Source organism: Synchiropus splendidus, chromosome 1 (assembly GCF_027744825.2).
Source record: "Synchiropus splendidus isolate RoL2022-P1 chromosome 1, RoL_Sspl_1.0, whole genome shotgun sequence".
In the NCBI taxonomy this organism is placed as follows: Eukaryota; Metazoa; Chordata; class Actinopteri; order Syngnathiformes; family Callionymidae; genus Synchiropus; species Synchiropus splendidus.
Window position 1 is genome coordinate 26,758,045 of NC_071334.1, and position 27,366 is coordinate 26,785,410.

General features: G+C 42.2%; 3 protein-coding genes across 11 annotated transcripts; 2 read left to right on the top strand and 1 right to left on the bottom strand.

Annotated features, from left to right (window-relative positions):
- Window positions 1-110: 110 nt before the first annotated feature.
- On the bottom strand, window positions 111-16,268 carry rnf157 (ring finger protein 157). The gene is made up of 19 exons (XM_053873916.1): window positions 15,482-16,268; window positions 13,074-13,192; window positions 11,268-11,356; window positions 10,948-11,097; window positions 9,402-9,519; window positions 9,269-9,335; window positions 9,156-9,199; window positions 8,940-8,987; window positions 8,764-8,835; window positions 8,516-8,675; window positions 7,898-8,010; window positions 7,593-7,819; window positions 7,286-7,388; window positions 7,105-7,213; window positions 6,212-6,420; window positions 6,082-6,132; window positions 5,704-5,752; window positions 4,022-4,126; window positions 111-2,096 (listed from the first exon to the last, which is right to left on the bottom strand). Exons 1-19 carry the CDS (start codon window positions 15,567-15,569, stop codon window positions 1,951-1,953), a joined length of 2,067 nt encoding a protein of 688 aa, XP_053729891.1. The 5' UTR covers window positions 15,570-16,268; the 3' UTR covers window positions 111-1,950.
- A 1,284-nt stretch (window positions 16,269-17,552) lies between these two features.
- srsf2a (serine and arginine rich splicing factor 2a) lies at window positions 17,553-20,362 on the top strand. Of its 5 annotated transcripts, XR_008415739.1 has the most exons (4): window positions 17,553-18,104; window positions 18,498-18,810; window positions 19,505-19,586; window positions 19,957-20,362. XR_008415739.1 is itself a non-coding variant. In XM_053873948.1 (3 exons), the coding sequence occupies exons 1-2, from the start codon at window positions 17,770-17,772 to the stop codon at window positions 18,796-18,798; spliced, it is 636 nt and encodes a 211-aa protein (XP_053729923.1). In that variant the 5' UTR covers window positions 17,553-17,769; the 3' UTR covers window positions 18,799-18,810; window positions 19,079-20,362. The 5 variants fall into 5 exon arrangements, 3 of the variants coding, with proteins under 3 accessions (XP_053729923.1, XP_053729914.1, XP_053729905.1); XR_008415738.1 differs by having other exon boundaries at window positions 18,498-19,586; XM_053873948.1 differs by having other exon boundaries at window positions 19,079-20,362.
- A 212-nt stretch (window positions 20,363-20,574) lies between these two features.
- Window positions 20,575-27,264, top strand: LOC128752906 (matrix-remodeling-associated protein 7-like). Of its 5 annotated transcripts, none has more exons than XM_053854678.1 (4): window positions 20,575-21,571; window positions 22,511-22,751; window positions 22,826-22,934; window positions 26,889-27,264. In XM_053854678.1, the coding sequence occupies exons 1-4, from the start codon at window positions 21,290-21,292 to the stop codon at window positions 27,001-27,003; spliced, it is 747 nt and encodes a 248-aa protein (XP_053710653.1). In that variant the 5' UTR covers window positions 20,575-21,289; the 3' UTR covers window positions 27,004-27,264. The 5 variants fall into 5 exon arrangements, with proteins under 5 accessions (XP_053710653.1, XP_053710655.1, XP_053710652.1 ...); XM_053854680.1 differs by having other exon boundaries at window positions 20,576-21,571; window positions 22,718-22,751; XM_053854677.1 differs by having other exon boundaries at window positions 20,583-21,571; window positions 22,823-22,934.
- Window positions 27,265-27,366: the final 102 nt, after the last annotated feature.

Below are 27,366 nucleotides of genomic sequence, written 5' to 3' on the forward strand. Positions count from 1 at the left end.
GGCAGGTGAAGAGATGTATGACTTTAATATGAGTAAAGGTACACAGACACTGACACACACCCGCACACACACGCCCAACAAAGGAGGAGTCACAGACAGCTAATGACATGTTCTAAAGGGGAACTTGATCACTAAAATGGTGCCATAATGGCATTAGACTCACTTAACAGTTGAACTTGTTCGAATGGTGATCTATTCAGCCGAATATCATGGACATCTGATCCTCATTTGTGATGTAGAAAAAACGTTTGCCAGATGACGCTTCCAACCATTTGAATTTGACTACTTATCATATCCTGCCGCTATAAAAGGTATAAAGCAGCGTAAATGCAACAAATGTTTTGGGCAATACTATTAGATAAAATTCACAAAATAGGTGGAAGAGAGCACCTTAGCAGTGGTCTGCACTCTTGGAGTGCATCTCTTTTTCCATTTTTCAATTTTTTGTCTTAGAATCAATGATTCATATTTAAAAGTCTGTTTTTGTTCAACACAAAAAAAGACTTTCTTTTTTTCAATATTACGATAGAATAAACATATATGACTTTGAGAAAGAGTAAAAAAATGCTTCATATTCTTTTGCAAAAACTTTATTTTCCTTGACAATTTGACATTTTCACTCACTAAAAAAAAAGTGCGTTCATGAACATTTTGGAACCTTTGATAGCAGATAGTTATGATAGAATAGTGCAGAACTCTCGGCGGTCTAGTATCCAAACACAAAGACCGATCCATCACCTACTGACCACGACTAACATGCGAACTCCACAGTCATGCTTCACAGCGTGTCGTCTAGTAAACGGCTAAAAGTGCATCTGCAGATTTCATCCCTTCTGTCGCTATGTGAGCATGCGTGCGCGCATGAGTGTAAACGTTTGGTGAGGTGAGCAAAATTTTCAACCACGTTCTAAGAAACAACACAGTTTTCATGTAAACACAGAGAACAACAATAACAGGTGAGATTTACATTTAAAAAAAACAGAAACAGGCTCAACAGGAAAATGCCAGCAAAACACAAAGTAAGTCTTTAAATGATGTTAAAATTTGGTTTAAAAAAAATCTCACATGGGATTAGAACACAAGGGTCCATTTGCAGGAGCGCTGGTTTATTGCTTGTGGTGGTTTCAAGTTGCATTTCAATAATACTGACTAGATGAGCTGCACAACAAGAGGGTGTTGGTGTGTGTGTGTGTGTGTGTTCCAGGTCAGTCACTTCCAACTGAACAAGTTCACTGTCCTACATTCTGGAGAGAGAGATTCCACTTCAGGTCTTTTTGGCCACAAGAGTCCTGATTTGTCCGAACACAGACATCCACGTTTGAGAGACAGGTGGCAGGGACGTGTTTGTGTGTGTGTGTGATGGAGGGAGGGACGAGGAGACTGTTTGCCAAGTGATGTCAGCATTTAGAGCTTGCACTCCCAAATTAGTCCATACTTGCACGTTTGAAAAGACATGACCAGCACTGTCATGCCTCGAACATTTTGCGATTGGTGGTGAGAACGCTGCATCTTTCAGAAAACACATTTTCCAGTCATTGTCACTGCATTCAGCTTGTAGAGAGAACTCCCTTTTTCCCTTTAACTCTGAGATTGTGTGTGAGATGTCTTTTAACTGTATCGACAAAAAATCTCAAAACAGTTCTCAATATGTATGGCGACACATGGATGTTGAACGGTCACAGGTGTACTAACTAGTTCAATAGATCCTCTATGTGAGACATGAAAATGTGGCCATGTGGATGCTGCTTTAATTCGTCTGGGCAGGAAATACTGAAGAAGTAGGCTGCGATCCCATAAGCCCCCTGCCGTTTGGCTGGTCATTTGGAGGAGAAGAAGGAGGAGCTAGGCATCACACTGCTCTCTCCTTGGCGAAGAGGAGGAAGAAGGGAGGGGGCAAAGGGGTCCCTGCTGCTGCGCCGGAGGATGTAGTTAGGTTGGAGTGCATTGGTGTTAGATGAAGAGCGGCCCACGGTGGGGCGGCTTGGGGCTCTGCTCCTCCCTGGTCTCCCCCAGCTCCTCCAGATTAATGTTGCTGGTGGAGGTATGTTGGGGCAGGGGCTCGAACACAGGCCTGTAGCCACCCAGGTACATCAACCCTGAGGAAAGAAACATTTGTGTCAGGATGAGGAGCACACACAGTTTAATGGTGTTGCTTTTGCATCATGATACTTATCTACACAATTAAGTTTCTTTCAAGTAGCCCCTGCTCAAAGAGTATTCATTTCATATTAATATTTCAAATGAATCATGTTCTTAATGTTCATTTTCAGAGAATGCCAAAGCTAATTTCCCAGAATAAAATTGAGAATCTTTCATTCATTAACTCTATGAAATTGAATTCATAAAGGTGGTGATAGCAGCGGAACAGTAATAGTGATATAAAACACATTATATCAAACATTGATAATAATATCAATGCTGAATAACCACAATCATTGGGGTGCCGAAAACATGGCCGATTTCGACGAAGACCCTGGTGTCAACCATGCTAACAGTCCTCCATACCTAGTCCTCAATACGTACTGGACACGACTCCCCATCTGTCCAGACGGCGATGAAGGCAAAAGGAAGAAAATAGTCCATAGAAAGACAGCAGGAGACGTGAAGAATGACCCAGGAAGGGGGAAAAGGAAGAGAGAAATAACAGAAGACTTTACGACACACGGAGAAGAAACAACGTTCACCACCAAACATAGAGACGATGAGGCTGATTGGAAGGATGTAGGTTCCCAAACAACGCAGAGCAGATCGTTACGCAAACTGAAACTTTCCTAATAATTTTGTGAGCTTCCAGCGTGACAAATCCACTTATGTCTAATTTCATCTAAAGTAGGAGTCGCTTAAGAAAGCAGTTACATTTCATCACTGTTGACATTTAATAGTTATAACATTGTCCTCACTAGTTTCCATGACTACAAAGTGAGGCTACATACGTAAAAAAGCATTTTCCGTGTTGACACTTACTTAACTATGCCTTTGTAAAGCAAATAACATACTGTCTGCTTTTGGCTTTCATTGAAAACCAACCCATTCTCACTTCTTCATTCTCACTTTTGCGTCCTATGATGACAACAAAGTCAGCCTTCAGCATTGCATGTTGACACATAGTTGTTTCAATGGAGGCAAAAGTTTCCCTCCGATGTTACGTTGCAAAAGGGGGGTGAGAGGCTCATCACTACTTTCATGTAGATGTCACTTGATCTATAAAGAGTAGTACCGTATGTGGCTTTCCTATTTGCTGACAGTGCCATAGAAGTCAGAGACATTTAAGATGCTTTGTATACCAATTGACACAAGAAAGTATATAGAGTGAAAGGAGCAGCTTTCTTTTTACGCGATGTGCAGACGACAGTGACAGGACATGCCAAGGTGGCCAGAACACGTTGGTCAATTGAAAGTTCAACTGCGTCATCATGGAACGTGGAAGGCTGATTTTCAATGGACACAGAAGTCCACTTGGAAATTGCTATGGGAGGGTGAATGTGTTGGAGAAAAACAAAGTTCCGCAAATGTTGCCTATATCAATAAGCACAAGGGGGAAGCGCTTCACATTAAACTTGAGCTGTGAGAGGAGCCTCCTATGGCTGTGATCACCGCCTAAATTGGGTCAGTAGTGAGGAAGGGGAGGGAGTAGGGTATGTCGAGGGCAAGCATTTGAAAGTGTCAGACAAGGAAAGTGGATTTGGACCTTGAGTGTTGACTGGACATGCAATGGTCACACTTGATGTACTCACACACAAACACACTGAATAATTAGGGCTTGAGCTTCAGTGGCGATGGTGAGTAAGCAATGAAGCACCACAAAACAAGACAGAGGGGGGAAGAAGGGGGCGCCAGATTTCCATGCTCAGCACAGATGCGAGCAACCCTCGCCTACTGTCCCATCAGCGACTAACAAGTCCTGTTTCCCTATCATAAACACCATGCAACTCCCTCCCTCCCTCCCTCACCACCCCCCTCGCCTCCCTCCTGTCTGACATGCCACTGGTCAGCTGTCATTGGTCGACAAGGGGCCACTCACCGGCGAAACGGCTGTCTGGCTCATTATCCAGCCCCAATGAGGGCGTGTCGCAGAGGGCGACGCCCTGATTGTTATTGGCCAACTCGGAACACCTGCTCCGCCCACCTGCAAGCGAGGGCAAAGGTCAAAGAAGAGCAGCCAGGCACAGCGAGGGAGGGAGAGTGAGACAGGCGTGGGGACGGGTTGATGGTGAGGGGGGTGAAGGGGTGACAACCATGCTGGACCTAAACAACACGATGATCAGAATTCTACAGTTAAAGCTTTTAAACAGTTTATTTGCAGAGATTCCTTTTTTTCATATAGTTTTGGATGCTTTTTTTGGATAGTTTTTTTCTGCATATTTCGGTGACATGTTGTCTTCCTGGTCGCTCCTAATGAATGACTCACTTGTAATCTTCATTATTCTAGTTGCTCTCAAGTTGTTATTATCTCTTTTGTTAGGAGTAGTTTCTATTGAGGCTATTTAGTCTGTATAACTGGTGTTACCACTTGAATCACTTCTATAGTCAAATGTGACCTCCTCCAAGCTATGTGTTAGCAGAATAACTCATAAGAATGACTTAAAATGAAATTATAGGCAAATGTTGACAACGTACGGGACAATGAACACATGATCAGACATTGGTGGTGTTCTGGAGTTCCAGATCCAAGAAGATTGATGGTCTAGTAATCCAGTCTTCTTGCTTCGTGGAGCGCTGAGTAATTGTCTACTAATCTCTGTTGTGAGTCAAAATTGTTATTATCATTTGTTCCTTTTAAGATTGCTGTTGTTTATTTTCGGCTATTTTTTTGCGGCTATATACTGTGAGGCTTGTCAATACGATTTACTTTTTTTTCTGACAAGGAGCATTTGTTTTTTGGTCAAGAGAGGAGATGTTATCATTCTCAGCATGGTCACATCATCAATGTTGTCATGTCATACAGCCTGCATGCTGAGAGAGTTCATAAAAGGATGATCCTATGATTGACAGCCAAGCACATTGACAGAGGCCATATCACCAAACACATGAGCGACCCCCGGCACAGGGTCTTTCCACACCTGTAAACCTAACCCAACTGTTTTTCAGATTTACACCAAACACACACACACACAAGACATAGGCTCATTTACATCCAGACGCGACCCATGAGAGGTGACCTTGTTTTGTTTGCTTCAAACCCAGCAGGCTATCACGCACCCAAAAATCATTCATGTGCACACACACTTGGTTAGCATTCTGTGGATTTACACAGCACATGCAGAAGCCCTCCTCATGTTACGGCGGCTAAAGCAACAAATGTGTCCTCGATATTAAGGGAGAAAACAGGCTTCACGTTGAGCTCAGAGCGAATCATGCAAATAGCAGTCAGAGGCTGATGCGTGTTGCGACCTTTTCATCAGGTCCACATTACACAAGAGAAATTCATCTTTTTTTTTTAGAATACACACGTGTTCTCTCTCTAATATTTCGAGTGCAACATCCAGAACACATCTCTGTACAACAATATCCTGATTCAAGATTAAAATCTGGGGTTGTTGTTCTCAAGTCGTGCAGGAATTGTGGTTGCACATGCTTGCGTCTACTTGCTCTGGACTCTGGCCCCGCCCACATTTTCAGATATTAATTCTCATCAATTTTGGGTTGTGGACATGAGCAACCAGAGTGTTTGGAGGAGACATATCAGGTTGTCGACACTGTTACCTTTTCCATTAGAAGTGGACGAGCAGTCTTCTTCAGTCAGATCATTTCCCTGCAAGGGAATAAAGAATCATGACTAAGGAGAATTTACGGCTTCAGTACAGGCAGTTTTTTAATCACAGCTAAATATAATCATGATAAGACAAGATAAGAAATCAACCCTTGAAAAACAAGCTTTTACAAAGTAATTAAAATTACCGTGGAGACTGTAAGTATGAGAAACAAGATTTTATTAGCTCTTGTTCAGTTAAAATACAACACGGTAAAAATTGGTGGATTTCTGATACATTATCTTCATTTAACTTGTGAATGAAATAAGGACGAAGACAGTCACAATATTAAGCCTGGTGCAGTTTGATAAAAAGCAATTATAATAGTCACCTCTGAGTCCTGCTCTTCCACAACCATTGAGTAGTTCTGTTCCTTTGCTTCCTGGACCACAAAGTTTTTAAAAGTCCAGATTAAACCAAAAGGTTTGAAGTGAAACAACACTTAAGGGCTTGATCCTCACCTCCTCCTGTTGTGAGGGAGCCCGACTCTCCATGGGGGCGTCCTGGACCTCGTCCCCCTCTGCCCCGTCATCCCCTGCCGCCTCACCTTCCACCCCGGCCAGGTAGGACCCTGACATGGAGGACATGGTGTCAGTGCTGATGTGGGAGTGCTGCGAGTGCGACGAGGCCATGGACATCACTGACTGGGCCAAACTGCTGCTCACTGGGTCTGATGGACACACACAGACACATGTCATGGTCCCACCATGCAGATCACAAACTGGGATTTCTTTTGGGCTAAGGTGAAGACACTGAGATGGCCCCAGAGCCGCCACTGACTTTTTTTAAATGAATTTATTTATTTTTTAATACAAACAAGAGCTTCATTGCAAAACAAAAAAACATGTCAATCTAAAACTAACTCATTTATTAATTCTCAAAATGAAAAAATACTTGACCGATTCTGCTTCCTTTTCACCCCATCAAAAAAAAACCCAAACAACCTCAAAGCCATTTATAAAAATACTAGTCCTACTTTGAGATTTTACACACCAGTATATACAGTACATCACTCTGAAGAAAGAATTGAGGGCTGGAGACATTACTCAGAAGTAATTTAGGAGTTATATTTCATCTATGTTTGTATTTAGGTTGTAATGGCAATGTGCTAAATGTCTTAGTGTAATAACAACATCTGTTTTACATTGATCTGACATTTTGCCATGTCCTCACAAGGTTTCGAGGGTTTAATGTCTGTAAAAGTATAATTGGGTGCAGGTTTGGGTTAAGTTTACTCACAATTAAGTTTACCGATTTGTTTAGGATGGTTAAGGGTGAGAGGCTGGGAAAATCCTTATACCGATGAGAGGTCCTAGCTAAACAAACGTGTGTGAGTGTGTGCGCGTGTGTGCACCTTCAGGGGATGTAATGGTAGAAGAGAGTGGTGTTCCGACACATGATAACTGGTCGATGGCTCCAGAGGAGGACAGAGTCAAGTTTTCACTGTCTGGAGTGACTCTGCTCTGGAAATAGCAACATCCACAACTTGAAAAAAATGTTCTCTGCATTCCATGCTAGATCCTTGACTACTGTACCTCCTGATGATTTACAGCAAGTTTGTCACGACAAGCGTCAAGTTCACTACAAGACTTCTCGTCCTCCTCTTCCGGGAGCACAGAAGAATTCTGGGATAGGGATCTATGACACAAACAAAGAAGAGTTTTTACAACAGTTAACGTAGTTGCAAAGTGCTCGTTCCATAAATTTGTATGATCAAATTTGTCGATTCAAGGTTTTCGGCATGACTTCAGTTATCGACAAACTTTAATACAGTGTTTCTTATATGAGTTAATCCTATAGTGACACTGATAACTTGACTGATACTCATGTATTCAGACTTACTTGGAGGTGCTCTTCTTGAGCTTTAGTCCCTGACTGGAGTTGGACTGATCAAGAGGAGAGAGGGATCTGGCCTGCGCTGGATGAGGTTCACTACTGTATGGCGGCAGCGTTCCTGTGACATGACTGGGTCCAGAATGAAGTGGAGGAGCCGCAGATGTGTTGAGCGGCCCATTTAATGCCTCCAGGAGCGACACTGCCTCGTAGCCAGGAGGGATGTGGTCGGACGTCTGCAGAGAGAGGCTCATTGAATAAGCTAGTTTGCTGAAATTTACGTGGGCCAAGATTCAGTTGGGGCACAACAGTACCGAGTGTTCTTCTGAATCTGAGGTCTGTGAGGTGATGACCGGGTTGAAGGTGGTAGGTGTTAAAGGACTGAGCTTCTTCCGCATGGCTCGGATTTGCAGCAGAGCTCTGAACGCTGGAAGAGAGAAAATGGATATACTGAGTGCATGCTTGCATGTCTATGTGTGTGTTCTTCCTTTTAAGTTAGTACGTGTTACAAAAAAATGTTTCACTGGTGTTTTCACAGGAAATGGGACCAAAGCATTCTTTAATGCTTCATAAGTTCTATTTCCCTCTGCATCATTTTATACCGCCATCTTGTAGCAGGAGGTTAAGACAACCATGGCAAGTGCACGATGGCAGGTCAGACTTGGACCCAGAGCAGGAGTGGCATAACTCACAACACTTGTGGGGGTTATGATTTGATTTTCAGCTCGCAATTATGCTCTATCTATATTAAAAAAATATCACACTATAGCTTTTCTCTTTCATCAATTCCAATTTGCCACAAGTTCATGTTTTAAAACTACAACTTGATAAAACCGACACAATTTGCTATGTTTACTAAAACCACTAAGGGTGAGCATACGGGGAATTTTACGGACATTAATTTCACTATTTTGCCTTGAAAGGTCACTCACGCAGTCTGCATATTGGACAGCAGTTGGCCTGGTAGCGCAGCGTGTCAGCACAGGCGTTGCACAGACACAGATGTCTGCACGGCAGGATGAGTGTGTCCCTCACGTCTGACAAACACACCACACACTCGGCACTGTTGTCGCTGATCTCATCATCTGCAACCTGAAGCGTTGTGAACAAAGGATAAAATTAATATCAACCTAATCCAGAGTGGTTAGATTCATTCATCGTGCAGGGAACTGCAATTCACCTTTGATTCCTGACAGTTGTATTTGTTCTCTATTCCGTAGATCTCCTGGAGCAGATAACTCACCCCATCCACCTGAGTACAAAAACGCAGTGAAGATGAAAGAGAGGTGAGTGTCAACAAAGTGACGAAGCTTTGATTTTCAAAGCATGAAATTAAAACAGATGGCAGAGACTTACAACTTGCTTCTGCTTCAGAGGCTTCAAACAGTAACTGCCATCCATGTGCTGCCAAGACAGTAGCACATAAATGTAAGTGACACATAACATGCAAATAAGAATGAATGACTTTCTCATCATCCACAAAATAGTAGTTTTGGCAATCATATTTGATAACTCATATTGATAACAGTATAAAATGCATTTAGAATCTATGCAACACAAAGACATATTTACCTTCTCAAATGTAGCCAGCAGTATATGAGAGTGGCCTAAATGTTCTAAAGACAAAGACAAGTGTAAGAAAAAGAAAATCCAGTATCTTTCATTTCACAAAGAGAAAACCCAACCTTCTCCTTCGTCCACCACCGCCTGCACCACCATGGGGAAAACCTCCTTGTCCATGTCAAACACCAGCTGAGCAGAGAGAGACAGGTATTTTATTCCGTTCTGCATTTCAATCTTTTTTTTTTAAGTTCTCACCTCGTCGTCTGCCCATTCGCTGAGGTTGACAGTGTGTGACGGCAGACAGAACTGCTGAGAGACGCCTCTCTTGAAGTGCACTGTCTCTGACTGCAGGGAGGGGTCCTGAGGAAGGTACCTGTGGGGCATAGTTTGAAGATGAAGCCTTTTCTTTTGTAGAGCACCGGCTTGTGACTGACATGATACTGAGTGAAGCTAGTAATGCCATGCTCACATTATTTATGCAGTGTGTTTTTGTCCTTATACTTGTGCCTTGTGTTGACCAATGCTAGAAAAACACTATGATGAAGACTTCAACATAACAGGGTCATTATTATTGGGTTAAAGTTCGGTTCAGAGTCCTGGTCAAGGTTAGCCATTTGTTTTGGATGATTACGTTGGGTGAGAGGGTGACGGTAAGGGTGAGAGACTGGAAAAATAATTATGTCAATGACAAACTATGTCCCCTACAAATATGTGTGCACGCACGCAAGTAAGAACGTAGCGACAGGTTTGAACGTTTGCTCGAAGCGGTTTTTTTCAAGGACAAAGAGAGGTCTGACTTTTTCTACGCAGGCAATAAAAAAGGCTGTTCTGGATGTCACTTTTTGTTTCTGCAGTATTCCTACGAGAAGATATTTCTACAGGTGAAATAAATTTGCATGTTTCCAGAAGACAACCTTCTGAAACCATTTGAAGTCAAAAGTGCACCAGGGAGCAGAAAAAACAAGTTTCAAATGTAAATCTAGTATCATTTAAGGACAATATGCCGCACAAAACCACCCGTTCATTCATCGATAAATGCATTATCACTTCAAAATCACTGCAAAATTGCTACACATAATGATAAAAAAACAACTACCTAAGCCAGCACATTGTTGAACCAGTAACCAGGAAATGAAACCCCACATAAATTACGACAAAACATATACAAAGAATGGAAGGTGAGACACAAATGCCGCTGCTTGAGTGTTGAGCTGTCGTCACACTCCCTCAACAACTAGACAGATCATTTTGTCACATTTGACAAAATGATCTGTCTACATCATTCTAGCCATTTTGTCAAAATGGCTCTTAAAAGAATCAACTGCTTTTAAGAGCCATTTTGTCACATTTTGGCTCTTAAAAGCAGATGATTCAGTTACATTACCTCCAGTTACATTTGACTTTTTGGTTTCGGCTTTAAGTTTCGCAAGATGATGACCAAAAACGTTTGTGACATTTAGCAACACTACATTCATACGCTTATTTTAGCTGCGAACCTTGGGGGGGATTTTAAAACTGTTAACGAAAGCTTTTACCAAAAAAAGACTTTCGCATTCACAACCAGACAAGGTGACATTAGCATGTGTATGAAGGAGGTTTTTACACCTTCAGACAACAGACAAATGCTAGGAGAGAGAGACATACATTAACATCTGAGTAGTCAATCTCACACTCAATCTTCTGTCTTTCGCATGAATGAATCTGTCCTTTTGTAAGTCACTGCCCCCAAGGTTTTTAAATCTCAGTTTTGGTTGTTGTTTATTAAGAAGTATAGTGAATATGGACAGTAAAAAACACTTACACAGGTACACCATTGTGAAACTCCTCTATGGCCTGATAGTAGATGGTGATGGCCACCTGAGTGTCGGAATCAAAGGTGAACTCTACGTTATAACAGGCTCGGCTCTTCCCAGCCGCCTCGTCCCCGGGTAGCTTCAGGTCCTCGCTGCAGCTGGAGGAATAAGAGGACACTACAATGACTGTTCTGCGACAAAAAACAAAACTTTACTTAAGCCTTTAGCTTAAGTGGAATGCCATCACTCAAACAAGTGAATTTCTAAAATAAAATAATCATACGCTTTAACTGATGAATTCAAACATTTCGATCTCAATGTGACTCACCGTACAAGCCGTAGTGTGTCCTTACGGATGTTGATAAGGCTCCGTAGCGTCTTGACTGGTTCCTGAGGTGGAGGTGCAGCATATGGAAACTACAAAAGAACCATAGAAGGATGATGAGCCATGGCACCGCAGTACAAGTAAACCAACAGGACAGTCTTGTTGCATGGCCGCTCTGTTTGACCTTCACCCATATATTTTTGTGGGTCAGCACTGATCAAGCTGACAAGTGCTGATGCAAAGTGAGAAATCTGCCCTAGCCGAGACTCTCCTGGGACAAGGCTGACACTTCAGGCAATATCGGGATTTTCCCCACTAAGTCGAACCAGAGACACACAAAAACACAGACTGGTTTTGGCAAAACGGATGTTTAACAGCCATGACCCTTCAGACCCCGATGATAAAACAAATTCTTATCTTCGATCACAAACCCACACTACATTTGATCCTTGCTTTTATTGAATGACTGAAAGAATTTGCTGACAGTGCAAAACAAGAGCCTGGGTGGTTAGAGGAATTCTTGAGGAGAACCACGCAGGATGTGGTGGGTGAGCTCCACACTCAAGAACCATTCATGTGTGTTTGTACTGCCACCACTTTTCAGTGCAATTCCATGTCTCAGCACAGTCATGACAGCTACTTCACACTCTCTCTCTCCCTCTCTCACACACACACACACACGGATGATGAATTCAGTCTTTCATTCAGGTAAGGCTTGACTTTCCAGTTTGACCCACACGGCAAGAAATAACCGAAATAAAGAGACTGATCAAGAGCTGCAAAAGATTCACTCTTTCAGTCGTATATGGAGCAAATTATTATTAGTATTATAAATGTATTACTATTAATAAGTATTAGTATAGTATATAGAGTATATAGGACATCATACACAAAATAAGTCTTCACTTTTCTACGACCTTCAAAACCTTCTCATGGACTCATGGAAGTGACTTCCACATGTAGATTTGTGTCAGTCTTGACCTTGTGGGAGTGTCCAATTCATGTTAAATTCATTCAAACACACAAGCAAAAAATGCTTTCCAGCAAGGAGGGAAAACCAGCCAGGGATGAAAAGAGAAACTGATATGGAAGAACTCCAGTTTCTCCGCAATCATCTTGCGTCTAGACCAGAGCTAAAATTAGGAGTGCAGTGCTTTGCCTGGTGATGTAGGTGGTTCTAATCCGCCTGATGGGTGGAAAAATTCATTTTCCCTTCTTCTACATGGATTTGTGGTTATATAATGATTTGGCAGGTTTCTGGCAGATGGCACAGTTAAATCATTAATCCAAAAGCAGGTTTTGTGCTATAGTCCTCCTGCACAGCTCCACAAATTTGATGATGGCGGCACTATATTTAGACACTTTCCATAACCGCCTCCATTTTCCCCCCTTATCGCCATCGATTTTTCTTACACCTCTTCACAAATATTGACAGAGAATGACTTGTTATTGTTCAGAGCAGCAGGAAATGTTTCAGCAATTGTGTGCAAACTAAGTCGCATGATGTCTAATGGAGTCTTTTCTTTTTTCCAATGATCAGTGCTTTTTCTTAAAGTTTTAGAGGCTTAAATGCTTTAAGATTGACAATATATTGGATTTTCATAGCTAGAATCCTCAATAAAAAAAACATACTCCTCCATACTGTTCTGGTGTGTCACTGCATTGATCTGTAATCAGGACAAAAAATAAAAGATTTGTCATGACTTGCTTCCAAGGCTTGTAGACGACACCAAAAAGTCATATCTTGGACTCAACCTTGAGTGGAGTTAAAAAGTCTACTAAAAGAATGAATTGTGGAAAACTACTTACCGGTACAGGTCTGGTCCCAAGGAAATTTAAATCTGTGTTTTCCCCAAACAGGTAACCCTCTGGATGGGTGGAGTCAAACTTTTCTCCCCCCATGATGAAATGGCTGGCAAAATAATTTCCTATAAATGAGAAACAGCGAATAATTTATGAAAGTATCAGAACGCCATCACCAAAATTTCCATACAGTTCAATGGTGAGGTGGATCACCCTTGCCTGCAAGATGGCAGGCATGGATAGGCCATAAATGTGCACATAAGAAACCTTTTATGAAGCTAGAGAATGATTGACTGACAGAACAGTAATTTCAATAGAGCTTCCTTTTAATTCATCTCTGCCTTTCTACATCCCCCATCAGGGGTTCAGCCTCCTCCATCTTGAATAGTGTCATCTATCCTTTTCATGTCCTCATTTATCACATCCCAACCCCAGTGGTTGTATTTCTCAATAGCTCCATTTCAAACATTCTTTGTCCTCTGTCTCTCCTCTTTTCTCTCTCATCTGAGTACATTTTACATTTAAGTGAACTGAAGGCATGTTGATCATTTCAGTGTGAACCATACTGCTTTTTTTTCCACCAACATGCATAGAATTATATGCAAATAAATTTGGGTGAAGACAATGCAGGGTGACATACATTGTGTAAATGGAAACTGTATGATTATGTTGACCCGTGACATGTCATCACTTTGACGACAACAAAGCTAAATATATAGTACGTCCTGACATTTAATAACTGGTTGGATTTGCCTCAAAAGGCTTTAATAATAGCTCATCATTTTTAAATACAGTTTGGAGCAGCCAAGGCAGTTGAGAACATGTCAGGGGCCAAAACTCTTTGTTTGATAAATATTTCCCGAGGCTACGATGCAAGGGCATTCACTGAAAAGGCGTATAATGCGCTAGTCCATCTCTATTTTCTTGCTGTTCCCGGAATCTAGAGAGGACAAGCTGAGCCAAAGCTTTGACACAGGATCCTGCAGACAGGAACTAGGCCTGATAGATCAGGTTTACTTCCTCACTTCCCTCTATCCATGAGACAGCAAACACTCGCATCACTTAATAATGCAGCCTGAGATGCATCCATGTGGTGACAGCAATGCCATGCTCATCAACTTTGATCCCATTATGGCTCCACAAATCCTATATGCATTCGCTATTTGTGGTGCCTGGCAAACGTATTAATCATGTATTATGTGAGCTGACTGTCATAGACAACAACATGTGAGCAGTAAAGGTATGAGAATTACGGTACATAAACACACAACTGAAGTCAAAATGGACTGCCAGGGTCAAAGATCAGCTAGATGTTTCTTCTGTGGAAAAATGCAGTGGTTTGGTTCAATAAACCATTAGTCATAAAACAATTACATGTCACTTACACAGCCATATTTCATGTAAATCTTTCACAATTCATTATCCGGACTAAATTCGTTTTTTTCCCCAAAGAGATGGTCTTTAAAGCTGCACTTCAAGTGCAAGTTCTTCTAGTACTTGGTTAACAGACTGTGGAAACCAGAGAAATGGGTAAATACTGATAATGGAAAATTAAATTGAGTCTTTCCTCTGACCAGAAGTGTCAGAAGTGGGAACAGAACACGTTTCAAGCAACAAGCATAGAGGTAAATTATTATAATTCCTTGTATATTTGGTACTTGCAGTATCTGAGTGACGAACAACTCTTCTATTATTTTTCACATATGTATATGGCCCTGCAGCATTTTTAAACACTAAAATGGTTGAGTGACTGGCATCAGATTTTGGATTAAATCAGTTTTGGCCAACAGCCTTCAATGCGGTGATCTAGAATAGGGCATCTTAATTCTCAGATATAGATGCAGATTCTCTGGATTATCTAAAATCTACCAACAGACCGACAAGCATGATTCAATTGTGTCACAGGAATCAGTAGTGATGGCAACAGCTCAAGCCCAGAACCCTGCTTAGTCTGCAGCTGCATCAGGAGATGAGCCAAGGCAGTAATGGAACAGGAAAATACCAGTTTCACTACACAGCTGTGATAGTGCTTTTTTAATGACATAAATCGACATTAAAGTGGTTCAGTTGAACCAAGTGGTTCAGCATCACCTGTGGTAGAGTAATATTATTGGGTTAATAGATTCCAATATGCTGCTGAAAATGTTGTCTGGTGGTTACTAGTGTGCCACAGACTGTTCCTGAGTAACAGAGCTGGCTCTGTCTACAGGTGCAACCCAACCACCGCAGTCATCTCTTGGCCAACACAATCTAACGCATCCTTTCCCCCCTCAGGTATGAGTCCACCTGTAGGCCTGCGGATGACAGTGAGCTCAGCATTGTCTGATAAGAAAAAGACAATACTCTCAGTATTGGACTCTTGTAAGCTGGAGTCCCCCACCTCCGTGAATCTGGACCCCGTACTGGTCACTCACCAGATTTCGGTGGATATCGATACACCGAATTAGACGGGATGTCCAATTCTTCCACGCCTATGTTCTGTCTGCTCGTGAAAGCGCCCATCTCCACTGAGATTCACACTTTCTGGTCGGCTTTGTTCGTCTCCTCTTTGTTTCTTATCGTTTAATCCAGTCCAGGTCCATTTCTCCTATGAGCTTGTTGCGAATGTGGCCGTCCCAGGGATTAGTTCTCGTCTAGCTTATCCCTCTCGGTGGTTCTCTCTCGTGCGGCTCGTCTCGGCAGCTGAAGCGTCCCTTTAACAGCAGGGCGATGTTCTCGCGGGCGCCGCAGTGGTGCATCCGTGCCCGGTGTTACTTCATCGGTGACCGAACAGCGGTGTGTTCGGAGACATATTCCACTCACTGGGTGAGTGAGGAGTACCGCCCGGTGCTGGTCGTTGTTTTGTTCTGTCACAGCGTTTGGTGGCTCCCGATGACGTCAGACACACACAAATCCGGACCGTGGTTTTGCGCAGTCCCGCTCTCCCGCGAGCGGCTAACAGGCTCTTTTGCTGCGTGACCTTCCTGCGCCTACAGCGCCGACTGCAGTGCAATATTTGGCGCACCGGGAACCTACAAGCAGCCGGGGTTATCAATAAATCAGGGACTTGAAATAAAAAATCACGTTTTCAGTGAGCATCATGATGAGCTTTTTTCCCCAGAAGCTAAGCTAACATTAGCAGCTGACTGAGCGCGAGCAGAAACACCACTGATGGTGGGAACAGGCATTGTCAAGCCGAGAAGGCGTAAATTCTGTGATCCTCGTTTTGTCTAAAAACTGTAGAACACGTGGAGTGGTCTGCGGTGGTCAGTGTCCATCAAAATTAGTCAGCAGATGAAAAGACATCCAAAACAGCACAACGGTTCAATAATATTTCACATTTCATCGCATATGTGGGATTAAATGCATATTGGGTATTGAAATACACGCTGTTGTACTTTATTCTGTCTGTTTTGTTTGTTTTCAGGTTTTAGCACACAACCCAGATAACAAAAAGACATTGAATAAACTGTTAAATAACATCATAAATCAATGTAATTCAACAATGAATCAACATACATTACATAGTTTGACAATCAATGTTGAATCAATGTTAGTTTTTCAACCTCAACCAAAAAAAATCCAATGTTGAATCAATGTTTGTTTGTTTGTTTTTTTTTATCTCTTACCTTTATTGCAAAGTATTTTCATCACAGATGGGTTTTTTTTATTATCTAACCGTTTCAAGGTTTCATAATTCATTCATGTTTATTCCATTTTAATTTTGGACGCCAGAATTATCAAATTTAAATTGAATTTGTACACATAACATGCATCAGGGCGGATATGCTTCAATTTGCTGCATAAAGAGCACATAGCAACATTTCTAGGGCTTCAATGTTGGAAGATTTTATTTTTCCATTCATCACCAATAAATTATCTCTCATAAATTAACTCTCATTCATCATGTTTGGGTTATGACTCTACATTAAATAAGGTATCAAACCTGGAATTGGTGCACTTTATAAATGATTAATAAGCGTTATTTCCACATTTTTTTTATTCTGTAAATAAAAAGGATAACATCACAAGTCATTTTTTATATTTAGCAAAAATAAAATGGCATACATTTGTCCAGACAAATATACGGTGTGTATTTTTCCTGAAGGCAAAGTTAAATTCAAATTCCACGTAGATTTGACGGTTGACTTGTATTTCGAAGCTGACGGCAGCTTACTTAATATTTAAACAGATACTGCTCCAAGTGCAGGAGTTTAGAATTGTGGGAAGGGAAATTGAAAAAGGAGGCCAACTTGAGAGATACTGACCACAGCAGTCTTGGAGCTTCTGTCAAAAATGTGGGTGATCAGCGTAAAAAGTCTAGTCTTCTAGCATCACGTCACTAACCGGTGATAAATATGGCTAGGACATTCAAATAAAACATTTGCAGCACAGTACCAGACTAGAACGTAAAGCTAGTTGTGTTTATACCTCCTCTCCGCGAGGGGCAATAGCAGATTCATATAAAGTAGTTGGGGCAACGATCAGCCAATCAGAAGGAGACACCGCGGGCGAAAAGAAAGGAAGAAAGAAAGACTCGTTGCCGCCATTTCACGTGCGAGTATCAGTGTGGTAGTAGAGCAGCGTGGCGTCTGAAGAGAACCTGCCTGCTCTCGTCTGCGTTCGTGCGCCAAACTAATTCCAGTGCTGCAGCCTGTCGCCTGTTCGCCGTGCGTGAAACGCTCTAAATTTCCTTTTGGTGGTCGTTTTCGCGGCGGAAAACATGAATTACGGCAGGCCCCCGCCAGACGTCGAGGGAATGACCTCGCTAAAGGTGGACAACCTCACTTACCGAACCTCCCCGGAGACCCTGCGTCGAGTTTTTGAGAAATACGGCCGCGTAGGTGATGTTTACATCCCTCGCGATAGGTACACAAAGGAGAGTCGCGGCTTCGCCTTTGTGCGGTTCCTCGACAAGCGCGACGCTGAAGACGCAATGGATGCCATGGATGGCGCCCTTCTAGACGGTCGGGAGCTTCGAGTCCAGATGGCCCGCTACGGTCGACCGCCGGATTCAATGTACAGCCGCAGAGGAGCTGCGCCACGCAGATATGGAGGGTGAGCACCAAGCTATTGGAAAAAAAAGAACTATATACCGAACTCGGCGTTAACGTGTGCCTAGGCCTTAGCCCTAAACACCATGTTCAGCATTTTTTCATTCTTTCATACGTAATAAAGGAATGGCTTTTCACGTTTTATTCCTACCTGTGTCTCAACATGTTTAAGTACGATTTATCGACATGTACAGTAATCCCACAAGTCCTTTAGCGGAACAGTGCATCATGCTATCTCTTGCAGTAATGTGGCGTGAACTGTATGAACGCTGTGAAAAGTGACATCGCGTAATGAATGCCTTTTTCCTACGATGTAACTTTTTGTTTATGTATTGGTCAGAACTTTTTTTTTTTAATTTCTCAGCGTTAAATATTTTTTCATTGTTCCATTCCACAGGCGGTCAGATAGCCCACGCCGCCGCCGAAGAAGCCGTAGCCGCTCCAGGAGCAGGAGTGCATCTCGGTCCCGGAGCCGCCACCGCTACAGTCGCTCCAGATCTCGCTCTTACTCCCGATCCAGGTCCAGATCCAAGTCCAGAACGCCTAGGAGAAGCAAGACAAAGTCTCCCTCCAGATCCCGGTCCCGCTCTAGGTCCAAGTCCAGAAGCAGGACCCCACCTTCCAACAGAGCCTCCCGGTCAAGATCCAAGTCCAAGAGCAGGCCAAAATCCCCGATGGACAACGGAACCAAGTCTTGACTTAATACCATGGTATATAGGGGATTGGGGGGCCCTTTTCTTTGCCAAATAAGTTATATACACACACTTGTTAAAACAAAGCACATTCTGCTGCCTTAATGATAAATCTAAAGCGATGATTCAGCAGAATTTGGGGATCTGGTTAAGTGTTGTGTATGGTTTAAATTTGATGTGATGCACGCACGTACAGCTAAATGTTGATGTAGAAATATTTCTCAAATATAAAAGAAGTGGGTGGTTTGCTTCACGTTCACCTGAATATGGAATTTTTTCCTCAAAGCTGCGGAGTCCTGTTTGCAAAGAGTGGAGGAGGAGATGGGGTTGTGGCAGTATGAGAGCAGTTAGTGTGTGACCCGCCCATGTGACCTGCCTGTTGCTGAGCGTTGGCAGTTGCTAAGGAGCAGGTCGCCATGGCGCTGGTTCGGGCTGTCAGTTGGTGTTTGAGGTGGTGTGGTGAGGTACGTTCACGGGGATCACAGGCGTAGACACTGAGCTGTTCTCACCTGTGATTTCCTCCGCGGACACCAAGGTTTGTTTTTCCACATATGTGCCCGAGTGTAAGATTCTTATTAGTGCTAGTGTGAGGATGGTATATGAATGACTCATTAAAAGTATACTGATTTGTAATGCCCAGATTAGAGGATTGATTGTGTCTGCCTGCAACATGTTTTTGATATTTATTTAATTCATGTTATCTTCTTCCTAGATCTGAGATGATCAACGTTTGCTGAAAACATCCAGAAGTCTCATCGGAAATCACCGCTATTCTCCTGAATCCAGATTGAAAGGTTATTGGAACTTGGTCAAAATTTTTTAAAGTGTTTAACTTTTCCCAAATAAATTCTGTAACTTTGGTTTGTTGAGCATGTTGAAAGGGAGTTGTCAGTTTGTTCAGCTGTTCTCCTCAATAAATCTTTTTTTTTTTTTTAAACATAAGTTTTTATTTAGTGAAATCCCAGTTGAGACTGTTCAAGAGGAACTTTTATTTTGAGTTGCTGTAGAAGGGTCTTTTTGGATTTTCAGCTCGTTCACAGATCATTGTATACGTCCTGTACAGTAACATTCGAAAGTCATTTTTGCTTGCCCTTTTCTGTCAACACTTTCTCTCAGTTGCCTTCTGATTCTAACCCTCTTTCTTGTGTATCTTTTGTGCACTAGGCGCAGTTGTGTAGCAGTTGAGTAATGCTGGTTAGCTGTTAAGGTGCGGTGCAGTGCGGTGGTGACATGGTGTGGCGTGTTGCGGTGCTGAGTACCCGGAGCCGATCCGGGGCTCGACCCTCCACTGCTGTTTGCCGGTTTGTAAAATCTCACACGTGTGGCAGATCATCCATCTTCTGTCATGTGACCCTCCTTCCTCTTGTTCTGTACAACTTCTCCTTCCTCTGTCTTCCCCTTTGGTTCATCCACAGTTATGACTGATTTTGATCCAGTGAAGGGTTAAATTTCAAAGCTGTTCCATCTGCTTTAACAAATCATTTTTTGTGTATTGCATTCCTCTGTGATCCTCAAGATGTCCTGTATTTGCTTCAGCCGAATGCTAATAAAGTTTTGTGATGAATTTCAACTTGCCGACGTCTATCTTTCATTTGTCGTGTTGTGATAGTTTGTGCTTGCATTGGCCCACGACTGACTGCAGTCAGTGATGTGTGAGCCTGTAAGGTTTATCAGAGCTGATCCTGTCAGTGTTCCAGTCCAGTTCATTGTAGGACATGAATTAACCCATTGGAAAAGTCGGTCAAAACGAAACCATGGTACCATTTGAAGACAGTTGGGCAACTGGTGCAGTAGCATGAAGTTGCGGTAAGAGCTCAGAAATATACTTCTTGAACCACTAGATCTGCACAGTTTAAAGTGGTTGAACTTCTGTGGTACTGTCTTTGTGTTAACGATTGCCATGTATTCAGTGTAGAGTAGTAGTGTTTTTAGTTTAGTTTTTTTTTGTTTTTTTTTGTACCTACTTTGGCTCCTTGTTCCACTCAGTTGGAAATCTTGTCCCATCTGCATTGACTCTCTGGGACAGTTCCGTTGCATGGCATCCACATTAGATTTGACTTTAATAATAGTCTTGGAAACTATCAACATTCGATATTTGACTTTTTGTTGGACTAAAGCCGTCCTCTGCGTTAGTGCGCGAGCCATCACTAAACCCTGCTTGACCCCCTCCCTTCGCACACACATCTATTCTGGTCTCCCGGTGTGGGCGGCACAGACCCGGCTGATCAGATTAACGAGAAGGCGGCGCACGTTGCAACTCCGTGGCGGCCCACCTGAGCGGCTCTGCGGGGCCGATGGAAGGGGGCGGAGCCGGAGGATGTGACGTCGAGCGCACACAGGAGATTGCGCTCCAGCTCATGGATGCCTCTCGTTAAGAGTTTTCTGGGATTATAACTGCCGACGAGATGGCTAGACGCCCTTGAATCCATGACGGCGAGGGAACACAAACAGCGGGACAGCGACACATACTCACGGACCTCGTTATTCCTCCGCAGAAATGGATCTAACTTTTTTGTTGTCAGCCGCTATCTTCACGCTGCTGGCCATTGTGGTCGCGACATCGATATTTAACGGGTCTTCGCCTGCCGCTGACCTTTTCCACCGGAGTTATTTCGTACAGAACGAAGATGCTCCAGTCGCCGAGAGGGAGGAAGCGGCAGCTCCCAGACTAAACGGCCACGCACCCGACCTGGTTAAGGAGCAGGACACGGCGGACAACTGGTCTGAAATCAGCGGAAGCTCGCACGACCACTGGGATGTGGTCAAGACTGTGCTGTCAGTGAGTGTTCATGTTTAAAGTCTTCCTGATCTACTGGCCAACTCATCCTCCAAGCAATTCCAAGCACATCACGTCACAACCAGCAGTACATTGTGATGAAGATTTGAACATGTGCCAACCAATTTCACCATTACAACTGAATGATGAATGATAGATGCAATAAGACAACCGAACTGTGGAATATAAATGAACAGAATTGTTTAATGGCTGCAGATTGTAATTGCTATAAGATTTACAGCAAGGGAATATGTACATTTGTAATTAGATATATTTTAATTATTATTATCAGGTCTGATAGATATTGAAAAGCTCCAGTAGCATGTAGTAATGGGCATTCAAGTCTATTTAGATGTTTTACAGGCAGTTATGCTGCCAAGATATACACTACATATTTATTATTAAATTTTATGTTAAAATACAAAACAGATCAAATAATATAGAATTTTCAACAAATATTTTCATTGCATAGTTTAACCTTTTCCCTATTTGTTTCATATTTAAGTAACATAAATTATGTGTAATTCAAGACTCTTTATCTTCAGTCCTTGTGTCAGTGGTTGGAGCTTGGCGGCCCCTCACAACAGTCACAGTGTATCGTGTGGTCCGTGTGAATTGTCCGTCCCTGTTGTAGAAGAAATTCATCACATCACAAAGATTACATTGCAATAGCCATATTATGTTCAATAAATACGCAGTGGTTTATGTTGATAAAAGAATAATTGTCTAAATAATTAGATGAGACAAGATGAAATGAAAGGGTGGAAGGAACTGAGAGACTGTTTCACTCATTAACACACGATTGTAAACACTGGTTACCACACTGGGATTGGAACCCATGATTTCCCACTCCATAGTCTTCTACCCAGTAAGCAGCCAATATGCAGTAAAATAGTCAAAGAAGGTTGTGTCTGTAACCTTCCCGTCTTAATTCTACAACAGGAGCAGGAGGCTCTTCCCCAAACCACAGGTGAAGATCCTGTCCCACCGGTGGATCGCTCATCCTCCACATCTAGTGTGTCCATCCCCAGACCCGAGTCCAGCTTAGATGTAGACTCGTCGTCCGACACCTCATCAGGAAGGGGCCGTCGCTCCTACATTGGGCTCTCTGACGAAGAGCTTCTCAAGTGTGCATTCTCCTCCCTGCAGAATGAGGCCGCCACAGAGAGCCCAGACATAATTGGTGAGCTTCATCAATAGAGGTAGTTAGCATCATTTAAGATTGATTTTTAAGCGGTGATGGTTCTGTTGTAGCAGAGAATGCGGAAGAAGATGATGAGCAGCACCTCAAGTACCTGCCTGGCAAGTCCAGAACTCACCACCTGGAGATGATGCTGTCCAAAGAGGAGCTGGAGGAGGAGCAGAGGTACTCTTGACTTGAGTATTGTATGGTGATTCATAATGATCTGTCAAGATCATGATCTGCTGAACTGGAGAGGCAGGCGTCACATTGAGTGGTTGAGCAGGACCAACAATTGCTGCTGTGGTTTCAGATGTGAGTCGCCATCTAATTACTGAGTGTCAATCCCTCTCACCATGCCAACACTGTCTGCACGTGTGTTTGTTGGCATGTCTGACGTCCTTAGGAAAAGCAATCAGGTTTAGTCGTCACTGAAAAAAGACATGATGGAGACTCTGCCAGGTCATGTGACAAGTTGTACAGGAACTATAAAGGGGAATAACATGTTAAGAAACTGGGATGAAACTCATGAAAACCAACTTCACCTTCCTTCATTTTCGACACTTTTTTCTAGTGAATTACACTACCAATTTAATTTAAAGGAATGCTATCACAGGCAATTTGAAATAAATCTGAATCAGTAACATGATTCTTGTGTCTTAATTACAGCAAAGTTTGTTTTCAATGTTCAAATCTTGTTCATGTTTTGTATGTTGTAAATAATTACATGATAATTACAAGTGAATTAGCTATTTTTTCTATTGAATGTTTTTTGGTTTGTTTTTACAATTCTACATTTGTAAAAGAAAACATATGCTGTTCTGTTTTTGCACTCATTGAGTCTGCAGAAGTGGATCTCACTGATCACACCCAGAACCTCTGGCTCCCTGGTGAGTCAGCAGGTGACCCCTCAGCTTTACTCAGGTGTTGATTGTCTCCACTTATCGCCTGTAATCCTCTCAGGACATGACGCTGTTTAGCCACATGGGGGAAGCAGTGTTGCTTCAGGAGGTCAAACTGTTGCCTGAACACATTTTTTTGTAAATAAGTGCATCACATTTGCAGCGATGTCTTCTTCAATAACATGCAACTGTGCACTTTCAGCATCGAAGTGAAGAAAATTTATGATGTGGTGTGGGCTTTATGCAAATGAACAGCTACTTGAGTAAAATACCCGTCGTTTTTTTTTTTGTTTTTTTTTTTTTTTACTAAGTGATAGAGGAGGAGACTCCACAATGAAGTAGAGGAGATTGGAATAAACATTAACTCAGCCCTATATTCAGTCACTCATTCAAAAGCTAGTGAATTACAACAAAACAATTTGTGAGTTCTGTGCGTGAGCAGAAATGTTTGTCTCTACGTGCCACAGGTCAAAAAGGAAGTGAGACCCATGAATGAAAACGTGAATGCAGTTGAAGATAAGTCATGTAGCGTCAAACACATTGTAGGGTGGTGAGAATTCTATGATAGAGCTGAAGACACGTTCGTCCCATAAACTCGACTGTTACTTACGGGTTCAAGATTCCACATACAAGTTGCTCACACACCCTGAGATGTGATCATCAGCTAGTTGTTTCATGCTCTATTAAGAGCAACCTCATCTCTACTGGTCATCAGCCAGGGCAGACAATGTTGGCTGGGTCCGTTGATTTATTTTGTCACGTATTTTAGCGACCATATGAAAATAGGATTACATGTTATACCCACAACACTGAGTTGCAACAGTCATTCAGTGTTTCCCCTGGATTTTTGAGTTTGAGGGGTGGCTAGCGATCGGTCAACTGTGGTGACTATTCCTTAAATATGTTCAACTGAGTAACGTATTACATACAAAATATATGTCTAGAATCTTCACATGCAGGTAAACTGCCCGTGTTGCAGCTTGACATTGACGTCAAATCAAAGAAATTGAAGCAAATCTTCTCCGTATTTTATTCTCTCTCAAACCTCATGAAACCGTCTCTTGTGAGACTTACGTTTTGTCCACTTGAGGGCACCGTTGCACTGGCTAAAACGAAAGATGAATGCGTTTCTTTTACGGACTACACTGTTCATGATTTCCCAATTTCTTCACATGACCAACGTGTCGTGTCTGAAACCGGTACCGCCAAGGTCCGTCTCACTCGTGTCTCTCTCGCTCTCGTTTACAGAGCGATCAATGAAATTGAACCGTACCTCGACTTTGAAACAATAGCTTGCGTGTGCGCGTGTGCAGTGGTGGACACGCGTGTGTCACGCTGAACGCGAGGGACTCAAGGGCCCTGTGCATTGCGCATGCCCATGTCTACGTGAGCGCGTATTGTTTCGAGACCGTACTGTGTGATGTTAGTACTAGTAGCTTAATAAATAGGTGCTTTGGTGACTCCGTAGGGAACCATTGTCTCTGACATGCAGCAAACTGAAGCAAGAAATATCAAGAACTGAAATGAATATTAATGGAAATGTGTCATTGCTCATCGGGGAACTCTATGGAAGTAATTATGTCCTATAATACAAATTAAATGCATTAAGAGACATGCTTTTTCACTTTCAGCGTGAGCTGCATATTTTTAGCTCAGCGCTCCACGTTGCCATGATATAAGCTAAACGTGTACATTTCATGTGTAATTTCTCACTGATCGCCTTGAAGTCATTTTAATTCTGCCACAGCCTCAACACAGCGCTGCAGACCGACTCTAATTATGATGTTATTGTATCTAAAATACATGTAGCTTCACTTCGTCTTTCTTCCAGAGAGAGCGGTGCGCTGACGTCACGCACACGCAAAACGATCTGTGCCTTTATTTAATAGTATATTATACGTTAAGTACTGTTTTCATACTGTTAGTTGTATTTAAGTATAGTAGCGTAAGTATTGTTTTCGTTATAGTTTTGTCATAAAACCTGCAACCAAAGGAAGAAAATGAAACTGAGGTCAGGATTTCTCATTTTATTCAAAATATACACTTTTCATCTGAAAATGAGGAAGCATTTCTGTGAGTGCCTTTTAATTTGGATATTGGGACACAATTGCTTCTGTAGGACACCTTTTCACTTTAGCTTTCACAGAGCGCTGAAACAACTATTTCCCACTTGATTCCAATTGAGCTTTTTGTTCATTTCCATGGCTATAGATCAATCGATCTATCATTCAATTCATGGATCATCCTCACATGCCTTAGTTGAAAATCGAAGGGCCCTTTAAACCTCTATCCATGACATCCATGACTAAGAAGTCACTCCTCACAGGAGGTAATTATTATTTCTTGGAGTATTTCTTGGTCTGTGTCCATTTATTCAGGTTTGATTCATATTTTGGTTGTAGGCAGCCAAACTTTTTCTGGAGCCGGGAGAATGCAAAGCCTCTGAATATGGGCCCAACTCAGCTCTGCTTGAAGAAAGTGTAGGAAACTTTGGGGACATGAGACAGATGAAACCGCAATGACTTTACCGGTTTGAAGAAGTGAACGCAAATTGCAGTTAAAATAAATGGTATATATTAATATAATACAAATTATATGAATACTGTGGGTGGCAGCATTGCCGACTTAATATTTCTGTGTTGACCATTCAATACAAAAAATCACAATTATTCATAAATATTAATGGATTCATTTAAGAGTCTTTCAATGATGTAGATCTCTGTAAGGCGGATGCGTGTGCATTTGCAGGGTGTGTGAATGTTTGATCTGGTGTGAAGCTCTCAGCACTTCAATCCGAATGAGAATCAATCAAGTCAAACATGTTTGCTCTGCGGCTCGTTTGTCATCATCAATATTCTAGTACATGAAAATATTTGCACATAGCCAAAGACAGTTGATGTGGGGTAAATTAATAGTTTTTAATTTTTAGTTTGAATTACGGTGAGAACGCTGCATGTGTGTATTGTGTCTTATATCATGTGTAACTCAATAATATCCATATGTCCAACATCTCCATATTGTTCCATAAACACTGCATTAATACAGATGCACATTGTGGCATCCTGCCTTCAATATTGGCAATGATCTGTGTTGTCAAAGGCTTTTCAAACTAGCGTACTGTCGTAAACCGATTATATTATTGTGATAGATTTGTTAAAAGTGACAGATTAAAAATGACTTCCAGGCCTTTCTGCTTGACTTGACATCTGCTTTTCTAATGAAGCCTCTCCATCTTCAGGGTTCAGCGCGAGCAGTTAGCAGCCATTTTCCAGCTGCTGAAAGAAAATACAGACACATTTGGCGAAGTCTCCGATGGTGACATGGAGGAGCAGCTACGACTGTACTCCATCTGATTCTATGTATTATTTTGGGCAGCGTTCACCTGTAGCACACAAGGACTACTCCATTGCATTAAGGATTGTACTGTATATACTGTACCGCCTAGTGTTCAGACACTATTCAGTCACTGTTTTATCTTCAAAAGTTGTAGTAAAAGAATTGAGATTTTATTTCACTAAAATGCTGTTTTATAAAGGATAACTTGTATATGTGATCAGTTCTTCTATTTTCACTGTTCAATGACTTGTTCATCTTAATAAATTGGATTTCATTTGGATTACGTGCCACTTGTTGTTTTTCCACATCAATGTTTCCTGTAGTTTTTAATAAACAAATGGATAAGGTGCATCTCAAAGTTTTCCCCTATAGCTGCTCTA